Genomic DNA, 21,206 nt, shown 5'->3' on the forward strand with positions numbered 1-21,206 from the left:
TGAATACCACTTAATAAATGTTTATACATATTTTCATTACATTTCATAGTTTAGCCATTCAGTGTGAGTAGTGCATGATTTGTCAACATTTCAAACTTTTATAAATATAAACTGATATCCACATCAGAAAACAATAAAAATACTTCCATCAGTGCTCAGCAATCTTTATTATTCATGCTAATGAATATAAAGTTTAAAAATGCAATAGACAAGTCAAGTGGTTAGGCAGACATTCATCGTTTGCATGGGTGACACACATAGCTTACATTACTCATATTATGGCATGAACAAATGTAAATTGTCTCCAAACATATTAAAAATCCCTTAAAATTCAAAAATAGGAGATTAAAGTGATAAAACACATTACAAATGGTGTCTTTGTAGTTTTTTAGACAGTGGGTCATATTTTGTTCAGTGATATGGTTTTTTCAAAAATTCTTTATTTCATTGAAAATTTTTCAGATAAAACTAATGAAAAGCTTTCTGTATGCCACACAATTTATACTACATAATATGAAATCTATTTTATTTGCATATGCACAGGTATAAATATATAAATACATATGTATTCGTATCTATGTAATCATATAAAATACACATCAAAAATTTATGTACCTGGTTACTGCATGTGTTGATTATTTGACTACAGTAGATATAAGCCTTTCATGCTGTATCTATGCTAGTTCCTCAAGATCAGTGGGGCCACATTTGTAGGATGTGCTACCTGCTGTAGCTGCTTTCCAGGAAGAAGCTTCCTGCATCTTTGGCAAGATCCACTCTGGTCCTGTGAACACCTGTTAGCAATTATGATACTTATTACAGTTTAAATAAGAAAAAAACATTCCAGTTTGTTTGAATTGCTTTGCCATTTCACTCACAGCTCCAACTAAAACTTACCAAATCCACCAGTTTTGGTTTTGCTAACTTGACATGTTTCTCTCCTGCTGCATGTGTTGAACCCATTTATGTGGGAAAAATGTGAGCTTTCTGGGGATTTGTCATTATTCTTTTCCCTGATAGCTTCAAATGAGAGCCATTTTCTGACTCCCTTTCAGTGATAGTTTCACCATCGATGTGTTTCTTCAAGGCAATCTGGTGTATGAGTTACACAAACTTTGGGAAATGAAGATCATGAAAAGGCAAAAGGGCAACAAATGCTTGCCCTCATCCCACTCACCCAAGAGCAAAAATAGTATAAGCAACTTCTGGAGGACGTGATTTCTGAAGAAGGTCTGGTTACCCTAATTCCTCGTCAGTGTGTCCTTTCAGGTTTTACTGGGTTTTAGGATTTGACTCCCATTTTTTTCCAAAGCACTCTGCTAGGGCGGCTACACAAGATGCAAAGTTTTATAGCAACACTGAAGGTGAAGATATCTACTAATGGGTATCATATAGATATTGATGTGTCTGGCTACTTCCCACATTGTACTTTAAAATTCCTTCCAGATACTACCTCCCACAATCAGGACATTCTTGGATTGTCACAATGATTTCATGAAGGTTTAGGATACTGAACACTAAGGTAAAACAGTAATTTCTGAAGGTTTTACTTTTCATTATGGTAGATTTTTCTTACGGATAGTAAGAAAAGGGGAGAGGTGTGCGGTGCCTTTTCACTGCCTGCACAGCTAAATGACAGCACATAGGAGGGCTGACAAGTCCAAAGAGATGTCATGGTTTTATTAAATGACAGCACTTTTAAGTCTTTTTTGTCTGCCTTAGTCTTCTGAAGTGTTCAGCAACTTGGCTTAGAAACTTGAACCCAAGAGCACATCATGTACCTGGAGAACTCTGTTGCCTTCCTGAGCAGAGTACAAGAACGTGGCGGTCAGAGCAGCAGGCTACAGGACAGTGCCATAAAATGTGAATCACTCTGTGGACCAGACCCAGTCACAGGTTACCAGCTGGGCCATCCTGCCCCACCCACACCAGAGTGCCAAATCTGCCCTGCTCAAGAGTGGTCAGAGTAAGGCAGTGTTTGAAGAGTGTAAGATACCTGTACATGCACATTGCTGGGAAAGTTCTAGCATGTCTAGAAAACTGACAACAAGCTGCAGTTATGGCCTACAGCCTGTAGAAGGCTGTAGGATCTTAAAAAAAAAGTGCAAAAAGTGCTTCCTCATAGTGAGTGGTTGGTGGAGACCTTGGACCACAGCACAAGGTAAAGGGAAAAGCAATGAAGAGGCCATGAGAGATACTAAGTAGAACATTTGCTTACAAGGGATCTCATCTCCACAGGCGCTTCTGTTCCAGGCACAAGAAACTTGAAACTATATGCTAAAGGTCCTGGGACCATGAAAAAAGACAAATCTTCATGGATGCAACAGGCCACCAAGTAAACAGAAGGAAACTTAACTATTTGCAACAAAACAGCGGTAGCATCAAACATATTTTGGGATGTACAGTTACCACGAGCAAATAAAGTTATATATTTGACCAGTTACAGCATATTCAGTCTGATACAGTTTCCCACTTTTTCAAGAAAGGTAAATTAAGATATACACAAAATTACACTGTCAGCATATAAAGAGATGATGGTTTTCATGTGGCATATTCCAGCATTGAGTGCATAAACTTCTAAATTAACGAACTAAAAGCTTCTTGCCTTTTATTTGTGTTGTCTCAAACACGAGAGGATTTGTGACTATATAAGGGTGTGTAGAGAACAGATTGCGACTGACATTCTGAGCAAAAACAAGCAGAGCAAAGATAGGCACGATTGTTCCAATAAACATCAGACAATTTTGCAACACATGCAAGTCTGAACTCTCTCCAATTTTCAAACAGCTATATAAAACCATCCCAGCCAAAAGCTTTGATATTTAGATTAGGATTGCTTACTTCTTTTACATCACTGTCACTGTTTAGCAATTAAATGGGACCCCCTAGGAGAAAAAAGGTCAGACACCTTTTTGTAAAGAATCAAAATTACAAATATTTTATTGGCAATTTAGAATGTTTACACTGCTTGATCTACAGAAGTTGCTATTTTAAGTGATCACAGAAAATGAAATATAGAATTATTTTACACAACTATACAGAACAATTTTTAAAAATCCTTTAAACATAATTTCAGTACATACAACATTCTCTTGCCAAGCCAGCTGTGTCTTGATTATGAGCTGTTTGGGACACTGAAATGTCACAGCTCACAGCAGATGCTCCACAACCATCAACTTTTGCATTTGATTCTCTGAGGTGTAGTACCAGTGTTTCAGTTCAGAGTAGGCAGAATTCTGAACAGCTGGGAATTAAAATCTAACTGCTATCTGAAGGCAAAAACACAGAGTTGTGATGCAGTCTCTTGTTTTTTCTGCCTTGAGCCATTCTGTGTGAACTCTTCAGACCACTGAGACAGATGACTCTCACTCTGTGGCATGGCTCGGGGCAAGCACATCCAACTCCTGTGTCTCTCTGCAATTGTTCTGCTACCTGTGACCCTACCTGAGGCTTAGAGAGCATTGGCCTGGATGTCTTACCCCACGAGCTGATTTCACCCTCTTTTTCTATGTTTTCTAATCAACTCCTTAAAAAAAAAAGTATTTAGCTTTTTCTCCTTTTCTGTTCAAAGTGGCAAGTGTCAGATAGGTTTTTCAAAGAGCGATGTTGGGCCCTAATTCTGCTCAAACTGAATTGAATGGTTAAATGTTTACTGATTCCAGTGAATGAAGGAACAAACCTGTACTGAGGATTTCAGAAAGCACCTGTGTGGAGTATTAGGAGAGTTAATCTTAAAACTGTATAAGAATAGAAGTTTTGAAAATGTTTATTACAGGAAATGAAAGCTTCAATAAAAATACTGCTGTGAATAATACTGAAAAAATGATAAAGAGTGTACTAATATTTATATATGAACCCAAAAAAGGGGCAGTATATATGGTCTTTATTTGCAAAACCTAAATATCTGACTTAGCAGGACTTAACAAAGAATTAGTCCAGGAAAAAATGAAAAGTATGTTACAAGTTGCCAATACAACAGCTATATTTTAAATAAAAATAACAATAATATACATGTACAATACTGTAATGATATAACTTGATGAAAATAACACTGACCAGTATCAAATCTAAGATTTCACTTATTATCCATCCTTAACAGATAAAACACATTTCACAGAAATAGATGCAGGTATGGTGATATGAAGTGATATCCATGGCTTACTGTGAGAAAGTTACCATGAAAATTAAGGTAAAAATGTAAAGAAGGAAACCTAAAATAGATTTATATGTATAAAAATTCAGCATTATAGCAGCTGAGTGGATGTGCTGCAGCAAGATGGAAACAGCAACTCTATGGTACACACCACACACGCTTGCACACACTCTCACACAAACACACACGTGCCCATGCCCAAATGCATGTGCAGGGGGTCCTCCTCAGCTTGATTATACAAGCATTCATTTACCAGCTTTTGCTGGGGGCCACACCAGGAATGGGGCTCACCGCCCCGTTTTTAGCTGTCTGCAAGGTAGCTGTAGCTACCTAAAGTCAGAAACCCATCTAAGGTAACATCAGCTGAACATTTTAATGGAAGCTGTTTTCATCCTGAGCACCTTAAAGGCACTTTAGTAAAAAATATGAAGTTAATCAAGACTGGAAAAAAATATAAAAATCCTTGCATTTGAGATCTGGAAATTTAAAATAAAAAAATTCCTGAGTTTTGATAAATAATTTTATTATAATAAAATACCAAGCCTATTGAAAACATGTCTTTTATAAAAGCATGTTATATGACAATTTTTCTTGATAAACTCATGCCTTAGTGCATGAAATATGTTAATAAGTCTTTGGGGACATCTGCAACAAATTAACAGGAAATACAAAGTCAAAGAATGACCTGTCATGTACATCCAAAATATGCATTGCTCCTGGCAACACACATCATGTTTACTACAGGCATCTTTATCTTTTTCTGTTCTTGCAGGGTCCTGCCCACATCTTAATACTTTACAATTAATTACATTTCACTACTATTTACAGAAGCAGAAACTAATCACACATCATCTTAGGCCCATAAATATGGAACTACAGAAGTAGAATATATTTTAAAACAGTATGAAGATAAGTATGCTACATAGTACTCTTCTCTAAAAGTACAGTTCATTAATTATTTTCTTTATGAAGATTTAAATCTAAATGGTGATAGAAGTTCAAATTCTCTCTTTTTATCTTGGTTATAATTTTGTTTTCCACACACTATTTCTAAAAAAATTTGCCCCAAGACAGTATTTGGATTGCAAAAACAGTTTTAAATTGTCACAAAAGTATCTCCAGCAAAGAACCATCAGGCTCTGGAATGCCCACTTTTTACACAGGATACCATCCATTTGTTTTCAACAAAAAATGAAACAACAGCTGACATAATACCTGTTCTCTGTATGTTTCTACTAGTGTTAATTTTTTGCTTCTGGTGTGTTTTTCTCCTCTCTGCTATCAGTAGACACAAATACTCATACCCAAAGTGCTGGCAAATGCACTAAGACACACAGTGGCAACAGAAAGGAATTTATAGAGCCCTTGGGAGGTTCCTTCTGACAATAATAGGTAAAAACAATCATCAAAGTAAAATGCACTTTTGGCTTTACTGCATCCTTTAATATTTTCAGTAGCTACCTCTATAATATACCACATAAAAATTCTACTTTTTAACATTTAGACTTCTATTACAAAGTATTTAGTGTTTTATTTTAAAAAAATCACAATAGTGATGGTGGTTAATTTGCTTTATAAAAGATAATACATTGAGTTATATATAATAATGGCTTTGATCCAATTAACTTGATATTATGCTGCTTAATAATTACTGTGACTTCAGTTCCTACAAGTGTTACAGAGAATACAAACTTAATGTACAGGAAGTGGAGATCATTTGGAAGTGCTGATTCAGAAGTATTCAAGTGCTAACAATAACTTGTTCTTTCTATGCTTCTCTTCATGTTCCATAAATGATGATTTCATAAACGTCCATGGTTTTCAATGTGACACAGTTTTAGGACAATTTTTTTAATGTTCTTTTTTTTGTGCAAATTCAAAACTAGACTTTTCTGGATGCTGCCATCTTGTCAAAAGTAATTGCCACTTTTACTTAAAAAGGCACCAGCATTAATATAAGAGAATATACCTTTTATGCTTGTTTTATGAAGAGCTGTACTTGTTACTGGAGCGGAAATTATCATATCCGTGATCATTAGCTTTGAACTTTAAACAGGACTGCCTTTCCTCCAGGGACAACAGATCTTTGGATTGGCACCAGCAACACAAGCATGACTGTTAAAATAAAAGAAATAAACGTTTTACATCACTCTGTTTTTGCACACGTGGCAAAATGCACTGAAAAGCTGCCCTTTCTCAGGGGTAGAGTAGGAAATGGCAGATGTGCAAGATGCTGCTCTGGGATTAGAGCACAAAGCACAGAAATGGGGCTCAACTCTGAACTGCTCATTAACAACCTTACTGCTGGAGTACAGGAAGAGTTATACTGAGTAGTTATATACAGCAACAGACATACACACACATGCCCCATCAAATCTGGTCTGCAATTCTAAATGCATCTGAAAATAAAATTATGACTGCTTGTTTTCCTTTCTCTGATAATCTTTCTTGAGAAAAGAAAAGCATTCTTATCTATGCTTTCTAAGCAAGATACTGCTATTTAGCTCATTGTTCTGAGATGGAAAAAAGAGAAGGTAGAAAGTTGAAAACCTACATATAATTCATACATTTACTAGATGTACTGCAGTCCTTTTTCTCATGGTCCTGTCTGGCCTTTGGGTGCTGGAAGTGCCTTCCTCACACCCACTTACTTCCATGTTCAGGATGCTGGAGATCTCTTATGTGCTTTCAGCTCCAGTGACTCTTTCAGGGAGCCAGCAGCATAGACAGGGAAGACAAGACCAACACCAAAACCTCTGCAGCCTGTGCTGTCACAATTATGTGGGAAATACATTAATACTACTAGAATTAGAGCTGACTGGCTACTGACTGAAAGATGCTTCCATCTTGCTAGTAAGGAATTTAAACAGCCAGGCAATAACCCTAGCTGTGGCCAGTGGTTAAATGCTCGTCAAGAAAAGAAAAATCTAAAAAATTGCCATAAGCAATGTAAGGACTTCAATATAGTGTGTAAAGATAGTAAGGGTTCACAAAAAAAGCCCAACTCTTCATATTTTCCAAGTAGACACAAAGGCTGAAGGACTGATGGGCTGCCAGCCACATACAATCCAGAGCCTGTGTGGAGAATTTAATGTCCAGCTCTATTCTCTCAGACCAAGCCAGGACTACAAACAGGTCTGGCTCATAAAATGTTGGCACTGGAAAGGGACAAGGACAGATTTGCACCCTGTGCCTCACATGACTGATTGAGGTGCTCAGTCAGGATGAGGGTCAGCACCCTCCCTGGCAGGATGCAGAGGATATGGCTACGTGAACCTCTGCAGCACGCACTGAGTCTGCTTTGTCAGGGCTCTGGAAGTACTGGGTGCCAGCTTCAGTCAGGAAGTGATGTAGCACTGATTAGCATGGTCCCCAGAGGGTTCATTGTACACTCTGCTCTTTTGCTTTCTCTTTTTGTTACCTTCAAACCTCAGTTCCTTCCTACAGAGCTTCAGCAGGAGAGGGAGTGAACATTTACCATAACCCAAGTAAAATTTAAAGTAAAATTTTATGACTGTTTAAAACACTTTGGGCATGTTAAGGAATGAATTCTACTACTGTCATCATTTTTCAACCAGAGGAGCAACTCCCAGCAGCCACTTACCTTAAAGCAGTTTTGGAATCTTTTGCTCACCAAATACAGAGCTATTGGATTGATGCAGGAGTTCAGTGAAGCCATGTTAATACCAATATAGTCCATCACAAGAAAAAAGCTGTGTGGAAATTAAAGTGAGACATTTCTCATTTGCTTTAAAAAGGCTTAGTAGAGGTTTACAACTATAGACATTAGACTTGGTTTCACTAATCAAGACTAGCTATTAAATGGAATAGTAACAGGATTAACTCAAGCAGGTAACAGTTATACTCAACAATAAAGTCTGAATGGTCTGAAGACCATTCTCGTGAAAGTAGTTTTGGGAGATCCAACCATCTTAACTTTTGGAAGATGTTCACAAAGTCTTTTTGCACAAATTGAATCCTAGTTGCTCTGTTGAAAGGGAAAACAGGGACAGAAATCCCCTTTCTATTCTCATAGCCCCACATGACAGAAGAACAGTCCCAAAAAGGGTCAAGAGGAAGGTGGGGAAAAGCAAGGGAATTCCTCACAATTTTCTTTCTCTGCTACTGGAGTGAAAGCAGAGGGTCCTGGATGAAGAAGCAGGGACAACTGACTACACAGAGTAAGCTAGTTCAATAGGAAATCCAAACATGCTTATTGAGAATTCCCCCAACATACAGACTTTTTATTTCTGCATTCTCACCTTAGAAGTTCACATCTGTTGGGGTCCTTCTGATCATAAATAGTGAGTTTCAAGATTCTGCTTAAGTGAAGTGGGAGCCAACACAAGGCAAAAACAAGTACCAGACAGAACACAGTTTTGGCCACCTCACGTCTCTGAGAAAAAAAATCGGACAGAACAGTGTTACAGTTCCTCTTTCCCCCTCTGGATTGTTGTTGTCTTCAAATATCCAAAAGTTTAATAAACAAGATAAAAAAGCCTATCACAATAGGAGTTAGGAAAACATCAAATAGCTTATTTTCTTGGAATATGTGCTTGATCTTTTCTATTGTTCTAGATGTCTTGCACTGATTTGATATATCTCTTATTTCAAGAAGTATGAGTAATAATATGAAAAATAGAGGTTATGAAAACACTAGTTTAAGCAATAAGTTAAATTAAAATTAAGAACATATTTGTCTTCTAGATCACTTTCAAATACCAGCTTGTTTTCTATTGCATTTCCTTATGCTTTGATCTCACATCTTATTTTAAATGCCCCAAGAGATTCCAATTACAGCTCTAACCAGGTAAGAGGAAAGGAGTACAAATACACATTATAGAACAATCATAGCTTAATTCTAGTGATGTCTGATGTTTGTGTCTGGGGCACTAGTACCTCAGAATGTCTGCTGGAACATGTTCTGCTAACATATACTGCTAACCTCGCTAGGGTTCAGCAAGAACTTTCTTCAAAATAATTAACAGTTTTATAGGACCACCTTCTAGACTACAGCATGACTTCAGTTTGCATCACAAAATAGCCAACTCTCATTACAGCAAAGCAGAAATAAAACCTATAAAAACTGAAACATTAGAACAAAACAAGAATGAAATAATTGTTTGATTTTCAGTTAAAATCTTAGGTTCCTGAGGGCTCTGATTTATACATATGTATATGAGTTCAGCAGCACCACTGCCAGGAAAGTTCACTTTGCTTCTAATCCTAAAGTGATACAAGAACAGAATGATCTGGCAGGAAAATCAATAAAGTTATTAGTTAGCAGTTACAGAGTGGCCAGGGAGAAATTTTTACCTGTTTTAAGTGGTCATTTAAAGCAATCTGCATCCCACTTTTCTTTCGTAACATCTCACAAGTCATGAGAGTATAGAAAAATGCTGTGATAGCCAGTGGCAAACAGAAGTAAAAGCTGAACAGCCACCAATCTTTAGCTTGTTTGTAAAACTGTAGAGAAAAAACAAAGCATAAACATGGTTTGAAATTAAATGCCTAGAATTTTGTAAGGGGGCTGTAACTAATTGGTCAGCCTGTCCTGAAAAGCATTTCTGTAAGGTGTAAATTACAGGTGAGAAAACAGGACAAGACAGCAGTACGTTCAAAGCCCACAAAAAGTCAAATATTTCTGAATGCTCTTCTTTGAACCAGTATGCTTCAGAAATGTCAGTATTTCATTTGAACGTTATACTCATGTCACATACACCTGTGCACATTACAATCCACACAACACTGCCAAGATCCAAGGAACTCTCCCAGAGATTTTATCCACGTTAGTGACTTACCATCATAAAGGATGTTTTCTGTGTGGGGTGAAGCAAGCAGATTCTAAGGTACCTTCCTCTGTACTCCATGGTAATCATGTCAAATGCAATAGCTTCTGGAACAGCCAGGATCACTGATATGACCCAGATGAGGACAATTTCCACAGCAGTCCACTTTGGCACTCCAATTCCTTTAATGCGACTCCAAGAAGCGACTGCTCGGTACCTGAAGCGACAGCACACACAATTTCAAAACACAAGAAAACTCACCCAGTTTAACAGGCTTAAATTCATTTTATTTGCATTGTATCAGCTGAGGGAAAGGTGAATTTGAGCCAATGCTTGTACAGGAAACAAATCAGAGACTTCAATGCCAAATGGGTCTCACCTGTCTATACTGAGGGCACACAAACTCAGCACTGTGATTCCCACTGATGCCTTTTGAATGAAGGGCACTAATTTGCACATTTCAACACCAAAGGGCCAGTCCTCTGCAAGCAGCTGTGAAAAGAAAACAACAATTATTTTTTAAAAAGTCATTCCCAGGGCTGACACATGGAGTTCTGTCTTGACTGTTTTCCTTTTCCACCAGGTCTTGTCTTATGAAAACAGGATGAATGGGGTCTGTTTAGACTGGAGAAGAGAAGGTAATGGGGACACCTTTTCAGTACCTAAAGGGGGCCTGAAAGAAGGCTGGAGTGGGACTTTTTGCAAGGGCATTTAGTCATAGAACAAAGAGGGACTGGCTTTAAACTGAGATATTGTGAAAATCCAACCTCTCGAAGTGTTCCAGGCCAGGTTGGACAGGGCATTGATCAATCTGGTTCACTGAAAGGTCTCCCTGCCCATGCCATGCCATGGAAGTTGGAACTAGACAACCGCTAACATTCAAGTTAAGCCATTTTAGGATTCTGTGCAAAACTTAGTCAGGAAGAACCTTTTCACGAGGGAGCCCCTGAGATGTGTGTCCTAAAAACTAGACAGTAGCAGTATAGTCACATCCTGGTGGGACAAGGGTATCACTTAAGTCTTAGTCCTGCCTCTTTAAGCCCTGCAAACTCAACTCCTTTTGCTTCATTTTCATCACCCCAGTGTTTATAGGAAAAAATTACAGAGCAGGTTTGGATCTTTCTCATGTTTGAATTGTCTTTATCTGCCTTGAGCATTCACTACTTTTCTTATACATTCCAAATAACATATTTCTTGATCAGAAAAATACAGAAAATTACTTGAGGCTGATCAGAACAGGGACAAAGCCATAGGTGCATATCTGGGGTGGGGTTTATTTGAAGCTTAGTGTCTAGGCTCCATCAGCTGAGAAGTCAGGCAACACTGGAGAGAAATGTACCTCCCCCAGTTTTTAGCTGACCATCTAATGACTAATGAAAGGACACTCAAGGAGCACAGACAGATAGTTTGATCTAAATGTTTTGCAGCAGATAAAAACGTCAGATGAATCCTTCACTAATGGTCTTTATTGACCGGTTCACCAACATTCTGTACAATAATACCAAAAGGATTACTTGCACATTCAGCATACTTTTAAGTAGTAAAAAATAGAGAAAACAGCACAATGCACTTTAGGATGGTTCACTTACACTTTGAATCATAGACTTTAATGGAAATATTGTCACATTCCCAGCTGCACATTTTATCTGATTTAGGGGAAAAGATTTACTGGACACAGAAAGCACCTTACTCACAGCTGATTCTATGAACAGGCAAACATCTGTAGCCTCAGTTTAGCAACATTTAGCCTTTGAACTCTGCTGTGAGCTTCTTTGATGGTCAAATATACCAGAGCAGCAGCCAAATCTTCCAGTTTTCATTAAACAACATTCTCCACAACAAGGGTTGTGCCAAGAAATAGACGCAATTGTTATATAGAAGAGTAAACTTTTGGAGTTTCTGTAATTAGTTAGATTATCTAAGCCCATCTCTGTTTTTCATAACTTTCTTCAAATGAGGTCTTTGGAATCTGTTGCAGATACAGGGCTACAAAATGGAAAAGGAGAAGGAAGAATGAGGACTACCCAAAAGAGGCTGGAAAATCTTTCCCTTGGCTTCAAACAAGGGTCTCTTCAAACAACTCATTTAAGAGGGTTGTAAGAATGGAAGAATAGCTCATCATACTGCGTGGATGTTTCTGGGAACCACAAAGGCTACAGTCTCTAAGGAGGGTTCTGGACAGGCTGGATTGATGGGCCAAGGCCAAGAGTATGAGGTTCAACAAGAATTGGGTCACAACAGCCCCATGCAGTGCTACAGGCTGGAAGAGTGATGAGGAAGTGGCTGAAAAGATCTGTCAGAAAAGGATCTGGGAGTGCTAGAAACACCTGGCTGAACATGAGCCATCAGTGTGCTCAGGTGGCCAAGAAGGCCAATGGCATCCTGGTATCAGAAGGACCAGGACAGTGGTTATCCTGGTACTTGGCACTGGTGAGGTCACACCTCATGTGCTGTGTCCAGTTCTGGGTCCCTCACTACCAGAAAGACATTGAGGTTGAGGTGCTGAAGCCTGTTGAGAGAAGGGCAACAAAGCTGGTGAAGGGTCTGGAGAATAAGTTGCATGAGGAGCAGCTGAGGGAGCTGAGATTTAGTCTGGAGAAGAGACCTTGTTGTTGTCTACCATTGCCTGAAAAGAGACTGTAATAAAGTGGGGGTTGACCTCTTCTGCAAGTAAGAAACCACAGGACAAGAGGAAATGGCCTCAAGTTGCACCATGGAAGGTTTGGATTGGGTACCTGGAAAAATTTCACTGAAAGGGCTGTCAGGCATTGGAACAGGCTTCTCAGGGAAGAGTTAAAAAAAAATGTACATGTGGCTCTTGGGGACATGACCAATGGTTTAGGGATGAACACAGTGGTGGCAAGGCTGAGGGTTAGACCTGATCTTAAGAAATCTTTCCTATTCCATGATTCTATAATTGAAGGTAGCCATAGGGTTGCCTGCTCAGATTGGTTTGGTTCAGCAAAATCCTTATGCAAACAGACATGTTCTTCTAAGGGTAAACACTTACAAGGTCCAGGAGAGTTTTCTAAGGAGTCCTGATATAATTTAAATATAATTCTATTTGAACACAAAGGAAGTTAGGAACATTTTATGGCCATGGGCTTTTGGGAACCTCTGTGAAGTGCCCACCAGTATTTTCACATACTAGAACATCTCCAAATACCTGCTTTAGCTCTGTGCTGCAATGGAATCTTTTAAAGAACAGCAGTAGACAAAATGCAACACGGCCCAGCTTTCTATTTCTTCAATGATGTACTCAAGTAAGACAATAAATACAACAATGCCTCAATGCCTCTACAGAAATGAAGCAGAGAAATTAACTCTAAGGATTAATGTTTCTCAAGAATTTTATGGAAAGTAATAAAGCAGAGGAAGTAGGGATGAGGTTGTAATAACCACACAGTATCTTTTGCTTATGTGATGTGGGAAAATAGCATAGACTGTAATTAAAGTATTTTCAGTAAAGCTTCTCCCTGAAACAACTTCTGAATTTCTGTAAGGGGGTGACAGTAACAATCTACTATTAAAACTGTAATGTGAATAATTACATGTATTCTAAATTTACACCCTAAGAATTGAATGACACCTGAACTGATTTATATCAGGCAGTGAAATTCCAGCCTTTCACATCTATTTGCCACAGAAATGTAGGATTGGGTAGCAAGTACATTGTATACTTATTTATGGCACCTACTGTACATTGTACATGAGTTTATACTAGACTAGAGAGAACTCATTAAAAAAGCACTTTGAAGTAAAATATTTTTTTATTTGTTAGTAAGCGCAGAAATTTGGTCAAATCTCTATTGGCAGGAACTGTTAAAAACTTTTATTTACATCTAGCTGGTGTGTAGACACTCCCTGCCTCTCTTCCCTAAAATCATAGCAGTTCAGCCACATGTTGTAGATTTTGCTGAACTAATATTTATCACTCAGGTGCAGACAGTCACACCTGTGCTCCAAACTGACTGGATTTGAGCCAGCTCCAGTTTGGGATTATAGAGGCGTGGCACATGACTGAATGCAGTCAACTGAGAGAAAGGGTGCATTAGCTTTGGTGGTTTATCATAACAAAAACATTACTTTCATTCAGCCAGCTTATATCAGGGCAGAATGGACATGCAGCTGTCTGCACTGGATTGCAAAAACATGTGCTTTATGTCTTGCATCTGATGTATTGTGAAATTTGAGCATTTTAATGCATGAGTCACAAGTTTCTCTATCATGGTATTGCAAGTGGTTAATGACACAAGCTTTACATCAAAAGCTTGAAAACATTAAGAAAGTAAAAGAAAAAAAAAGTTTTGATTGCTGAAGTATGTTTCCTTGATGCTTCTGTCTGTTCTCTGTATGGCTATGGCCCCTTCAAATACGGCCTTGAAGTACAGTGAAGATCCAATGTAAAGTATTTGGGAACATCTCCTTTATGGACAATGATAACTCTTAGTAAATACAGATGTAGCTTATTGTAATTTTGTATGAGTAAGACTATTCTCTTATGCGTCACAATAGGGTAGCTGTAAAAAGATTGTCATTTTACAAATGACAAATGACTTGGAGCCACGAGAGGAGATACTGCCAAGTGGCAGCAAAGAGAAAAATAATGTTGTGCTTTCATAAGTAAGATGCCAAGAGTACTCTACCACTGGCTGGATTCCGAGTGACCTTTTCAATGATTTAAAATCACTTATTTTACACAGGCAAAGTTTTAATTGTTGAGCAGCAGAGATGTGTTTACGATGAAATAGATCAAAAGGAAAAGGAAAACATTGTGATGAATGAAGTGAAATCATACTTAAAAGAACCAATACATCTGATGCATGCCTAGCCAAGGCTTTCTCAGACCAGACAAATCTGAGCCTAAACTGATGTGCAAGCTGCAGAGCTATGGAAGAAGCCCCAAGAGATGCCGTGACTCACAGACACACCTGCAAATCACAATTCCCACTCTGCTTTCCCTTAGTTGAGCAAGAGCTGAGAGATGTTCTCACTCTGCTGCTGGAACGAGCCGGGCAGAGAGCACGATGTGCTGCTCTGGGGCTCAGCTGCTGTGGTCCCCAGCCAGGAGGCTGATGCCTGGCTCCAACCCACGGGCTGCAGTGGGGCAGGAAGGAGCAGCAAAACGTGCGAATATTCCCGCCAGTGTCCCAGTCCCGAGCAGGGAATGCCCACGGGACACGCAGAGCAGGAACTGGCGCTTCCGCCAAGCTGTGTGTTCACAGCAAACCTCGCTCACAGGACACCGGACTTGATTTTCATCATTCTAAACAGCAGGCATAAGAGAAACCAGACATGCAGCTCTACATCTAATTCACACACAATAGTTTTTCAATGTATCTCTGAAATGACAGGTAGATTTTCACCTGATTTGTTTTTTTTGACATGGGCAGGTCACACAGATATTTTACAGGAACAACCATTTTTCAAACCGAAAATTTTCCCAGGAAATTAAGGTTATGATTAGATAAGTAAGACAACATTACAAACTTATTAATATTTAGTGATAATTATGTCAGGGTGAGGATCGCCCCTACAGACAAGAAAATATATTTACTGCTTTCAAGCACAGCTTGGAATGCTTTACTGACCCATCCAATAAACTGTTTAAAATCTTAATATGAGCCATGCAATAATTTTATTTTCTTGTATCTTTATTATAACTCCTCCTAAAACTTAATAAAAAAACCACTTAAGATAAAGCAATTTTATAGAGTCACCTTGAAAATGACAGAAACCTCGTAATGTGCTGTTGAAGTAAAAAATTTCTGCAATTTCACAACTCCAGTGGAAAGATTGCATCAAAAGTAATCACTTAGAAAGCCATGCTGCTATCAGATTGGGATGGATAATACAGGGTAGAAGATGAAGCCAAAACAGGTCAAACCTTGCTTTGAAATTTGTCACGTGCATGTTTTATACAAGTGAATGTATACACAACAAATGTATAGCTAATGAAAAAAAACTACTTTCAATTTACAAATCTATACTAGCATTATCTAACTTACTTCAGTTTGGAGATCCACCATGAAAACTATGCATGTGTACTTTTAACAGCATTCAGACATTTCCACTACTCCGTACACTTGACTTCAGAATGGACTGCTCCCATCTAAACACAGAACAAAGCTACCTCTCCCTACCACTGCCTGCAGAGTCCAGACAGGTTCCTCCACTGGACAATTCAGATCTTTCTCAAGTGCCTTTAACTTGCACTTGTTCACCATAAAGGGTTCTTAACCAAAATAGACTTCTAGCTTAATACGTTTAGAAATCAATAAACTTTGTGTAAGAAATTCTGAGATGAGCTTTGCAAGACTTCAAGTAAGTGGTTCAGACCTTAAAAGAAAGGCAATAATGCATTTCTTCCAATAAAATGGTCACTATCTTTGACATCAGAAGAACCAGCAACCAAGAGTTCTAATATGGAAGAGTGAGAATACTTTCTAAAGAGAAGTACCTTGATTAGAAAGTCAGAAAAAGGTTGGCTTTATCATAATGCATGGCCTACAGGTGCTTGCATTACAAGAGTTAAAAAGTTCACCACAAATAAATTTCCACAGAAATCTTCTTCAGAGCCTTTTTCAGAGAATAGCTTGATTAAAAAAGGAGCCAATTTGTGCCTGAATGGTATATAGAGTATATAGAGTCCCTAATCTGGTCTTTCTTGTATTTCCAGTGCTTGATACATTACATAATTTTTATGTAATCCTTAAATAAAGTTAATGAAAATAAATCAGTGCCTACAAAGCTGACTCTGGCCCTTGATTAGTGGCTTGGATGAAGACTAGATTTTTTCCTTCCCTTGAAATGTTTTTCTCCACTTTTCCATTGAGGTCTAAGAAAAAGGAACCTATGCCAGTGTTGCCAGGTAGACATTCTTCTTCAGACATTAGTTGATAGTCAAGAGTTCAGAACACCCCATAATAATGTGCACAGCCTAAATTGCCCCCCTTGTTAAAACGCTGCTGGGATACAACAATAAATTTGATTTAATATACAGGAGTAAATATTACAAAATAAGAGAGAGAGAGATGTTGTTTGTGCATCACAAGAGAAAGCATGTTACTAGGTGATTTTAAGCCTATGAGAGACAAAGCAAGTGAAAGTTTGGAATTTCCAGTCCTGATGTTTTGGTGTCTTAGACATGGGACTTAGCAACTTTATCTACTTAGGAAAGTCAGCATAAACTGTCCAGAACTGCAGACCTGCATTGTCAGGTGCACAAGCTGCCACTGTCTTGTCCTCCAAAGTTCAAGTGCAGACAAGAACATAAAAATCTCACTGACAACCTAGTCTATCCCTCTGCTCCTAACTGCTGTTTGTGGCCTCAAACTAACAAGGACTTACTCTGTTTAGTGGAGCTGCATAGAATCACCTGCACATCCAATTAGTAGCAGTTTTGCAAAGTTTCTGCATTGCCAAAACATTACATACTGCAGAATGACTGTCTCAGACTTTGCTTCCCATTCTGCAGCTCAAGATCCAGGCAAACCCAGACCATTTACCCGGACCCAGATGCCAAAAAGATCTGCCAGGTTCTACATGCTGGAACTGAACACCCTTCAAGCCTTCATTTCATAGCCAGTTTACTGACTGTGTGACAGATTCTGATATTATCCATTTCCCACTGAACATATTGCATTATATTCAAATTTAGGAATGCAATGGACTAATTAGCATCCTATGCATTGGAGTGCATTTGCCTCCCTATCCAGGTAACACCTGTTTTTCTTTCGATACCCTCAGTTTAGGAGATGTCAATTTTCATTTGTGCACTTTTTCAGCTACTTATGTGTTTACTTAAGTAGTCACAGGGGACATCTTTTGCAGTTTTCCATTTTAATACCTAATATAAACTTCTTCTAGTGCAGCTTTTGGATTGTCTCCTATGTGTCTGTCTGGAGAGCATTCACAGACACTTTCACACTTTCTAGGGCAAGTGTAGAGGAAAGAACTGCTCCATTTTATTAACATGAGAAATTCTCTCACACTGTTTCATGCAGCTGCCTTACTGACAATGTGGCAGCAAATTCTGAATCTGGATCAGTTTAATGCCGTCTTAAATTGTTTCAAACTGCAAGTTACAATTGCTAAATACACTTGATTTACTGAGGAAGCCTTTGCTTCTCTGCTTTACTGCTGAGTGATCAAAGCCAGTTTTTTATTGCATTACTGTATGTATTCTCCCTGTTGCTCTGGAATGAAATGGGATGTAGAGTTGATAAAAAGTTATCAATTCAAACTGCCCTCAAAAGTTTGATTAAATAAACATAGTATCTAAGAGGTGTTTTTTCCTTGTTTTTTAACTTGCATTTATTCAGAAATTCTGTTTTAAAATAGCAAATATTTCACTCATTATTATAAGGGATAATATAAAGAGATTATGGGCTCTCCAGTAAGACGAGTAGTAGTGAGGGAGATTTAGCACCTGAGAGCTATTGCACAGCTCCTAGCATTATCAATAGCACAATAAAAATCCCAGACTGCAGCTGGTATAACATTTATTCACTAGCAGTCTGACCCTTTACTCCTCCTGCTCCAACCTACTCATGAGTATACACTTGGTGACATTCAATCAAGATAAGAACTGAGGTATATTACTGCATATTAACATTAATTTTGAAATTATCACTGACATTGCAAAGTCTCATACTGAACAGCTGTTATTGATTTAATCTTTTTGATTTTTCTGAGATGAAAAGAATCTTTTTGTTCAGCATATTTTTTTTTGCAAAAACACATTTTTAAAGCAGTTATTTTGTTTTCTAAATTCCACCTTTATTCAAAAGAGCACATGCCTCTCACAAGAATTAAGAGAGTGTAAATAGTATAAAAACTACTGAAACTTCAAATCTGAGAACTAATATGTAATCCAAATTAACTGGATCATGAATTTAACACAATGATGACATTCCCTACTTTGTAATACTTAAATACTTTAAAATGATAAAGAGAGGAGATTCCTCTCAGCAGCTTCTGGGATAACTATAAGGAAAATATATCAAAATCAAAGTCCCTTCAATGTGGCTTTCTGGAAGTACAAGTAACAACCCCCAGTGTACAATCATGCATACAAAGTGAAGAGAAGGTGATAGGTGAATGCTATTCTGTTCACTTTATGAAGCCACTGATGGGTGCTCAGGGATCCAGACTGTAAACTTTAAGAGCAGAAGGAGCTCTATTATTATCAGTATATCTTCAAAGAGTGCTAGATTACAACTAGAGGCTGGATTCAACTGCCCAACTAGTCCCGTAGGATTGCACAAACTGGGTAGAGAAGACGGGGGTTGTCTCCTCTCCATGGCAAGTCTTTTCAAGTCAAAGCACAGACTACTGAAGTTGCAAGAGGAGCAGGTGCGGCTCATTCACTCTCAGCTGCCCATGCTGCAACACTGGCAAGGGGTGAAAGGGTTCTCAGCACAGGAAAGCATCCTGCCTCCCAACCAAGAGATGTACAAAACCGCTTGGCTGAACGATCTTGGCTTTTCCTAGAAAAGCCCCCGCGCCGAAAGGGACTGCACAGACTCACGTAAAGTCAAGGGACCAAGTGGTACCCACAGGAGAGGGTCGTCTGTGTCTCACCTCCATTCCTCGACCAGCCCACTGAACATTTATCCATTGCATTCTTTTATCCCTACGACCGCACCTGTTTCCAGGTGATTTTCAGAGCTTGGTCACCTCCATTCTGCCCCATTCCCAGCCTGGACGCTGAGAGGGATGGGACTGAGGCACAGAGAGGGTGCCGCCTGCGGAGGCACCACATCTGACCAGAATACCACCTTCCGGCCGGGTTTTGTCGCGAGGTGAAGCCCACGGGTGTGTCCCAGCCAGGACGGGACGCGTCTCCCCGCGGCGGGGACGGGGGCCGGCAAGGAGCACCGAGCGGCGACCGCCGCACCCCGCGCCCGCTCCCGAATCCATCCCCGGCCCCTCCTCACCTTGTAGACATTGATGGGGATGTCGATGATGATGTGGAGCAGGTCGCCCAAGGCCAAGCTGGCGATGAGAATGTTGGGGCCGTTCCTCATGCACTTGTTCTTGTAGATGATCCGCAGCAGCGTGGAGTTGCCGATGATGCCCAGGACGAACACCAGGCAGGACACGACCGTGTTGATGTACTTGAAAGTCTCCTTGATCTCCGTCTGCCCCGTGCACATGGGGGGCGAGGCGGAGCGCGGCCGCCCCGCAGCCGCCCCCGGGCCCTTGGGGAGCGCGGCCGGGCGGGACGCGTTGTGCTCGGCGGCGGCGGCCGTCGGGGGCGCGGCGGCGGCGCTCTGCCTGCCCGGGCCGGGCCGGAGCAGGGAGCCGTCCTCCTCCTCGGCGGCGGCGGCGGCGCGGCAGCTGAGGAGCAGCAGGAGCAGGAGGAGGGCGGGCATGGCTGCGCGGCACGGCGGATTGCCCCCGCCGCCGTCAGCGCCGACCTGCGCGGAGAGAGGGGACAGGGCGTCAGCTGCGGGACAGCGCGCCCGCCGCTCGCAGCGCCGGGGCCGGGGCGCTGCCTGTCCCGGGCGGTGCGGGCGGCTCCGGGGCGAAAAGCTGCGCGGCGGCGGCCGCGGCCAGCAGGCCCTCCGGCCGGACCTGCTCGGTGTCTCCCCCTCACCTCGGCGAGCGGAGCCGAGCGGATCCTCCCCGCCGCCGGCCAGGCAAGGCAAGGCAGACGCGCTCCGCTGGCTGTGGCCGCGCTCCGCGCCCCGGCTGCGCGTCCCGCCCGGAATCGCTGCCGCTGGCCGGCGATGGGCGCTCCGCTCGGGAAGGGGCAGGGACGGGCGCTGGGGCACAGCCCGGTGCCCGTCAGCCGCGCACCAGACGCCGTGGCCAAAGTCGCGCCGGCGTTGCAGGGCACCCCCTTTTCTAAAACATTGAAGCGCATCTGGCCCATCAGTCACAGCCAGACCCCACCCGCGTCCTCCGCCCCCAGCGCAGCCCGGCCCAGCCCCCCCGCCCGCCCGCCGGCCCCGCGGAGCCTCTCCCATCCCCGCTGCCAGGACTGCCCCCGGCCCAAGGGCTCCCAGCCTCGGCACCGAGCCGGCAACGTGCCCTGCGACTCGCCCTTGTCTTGTACCAGGCTGACTTGGCGGGCTTTGAAACAATTTTTCAGGAGGGTTGTTACAAGAGGTATGGGCATTGCCGGGGGACAGTTGGGAAGAAGAAGGCGCTGCCCCGCTGTCCTGTCCGAGGCTCGCTCCCGGTAGCTGGGTACGAGATTCTCCCCGCTGCAAATTCCCCCTTGCACAGCCCGAGGGGCGCACAGGCTGAGGAAG

General features: G+C 41.0%; 1 protein-coding gene across 2 annotated transcripts; it reads right to left on the reverse strand.

The window, feature by feature from the left end:
- Window positions 1-213: 213 nt before the first annotated feature.
- Window positions 214-20,753, reverse strand: EDNRB (endothelin receptor type B). Of its 2 annotated transcripts, XM_059493738.1 has the most exons (9): window positions 20,546-20,753; window positions 19,884-20,366; window positions 10,322-10,434; window positions 9,955-10,159; window positions 9,470-9,619; window positions 8,416-8,549; window positions 7,758-7,866; window positions 6,123-6,268; window positions 214-794 (listed from the first exon to the last, which is right to left on the reverse strand). In XM_059493738.1, the coding sequence occupies exons 2-8, from the start codon at window positions 20,319-20,321 to the stop codon at window positions 6,137-6,139; spliced, it is 1,281 nt and encodes a 426-aa protein (XP_059349721.1). In that variant the 5' UTR covers window positions 20,322-20,366; window positions 20,546-20,753; the 3' UTR covers window positions 214-794; window positions 6,123-6,136. The 2 variants fall into 2 exon arrangements, with proteins under 2 accessions (XP_059349721.1, XP_059349720.1); XM_059493737.1 differs by lacking the exon at window positions 214-794 and having other exon boundaries at window positions 2,910-6,268.
- Between the last annotated feature and the right edge of the window lie 453 nt (window positions 20,754-21,206).

This window comes from Ammospiza nelsoni, chromosome 2, assembly GCF_027579445.1.
Source record: "Ammospiza nelsoni isolate bAmmNel1 chromosome 2, bAmmNel1.pri, whole genome shotgun sequence".
Lineage (NCBI taxonomy): Eukaryota > Metazoa > Chordata > Aves > Passeriformes > Passerellidae > Ammospiza > Ammospiza nelsoni.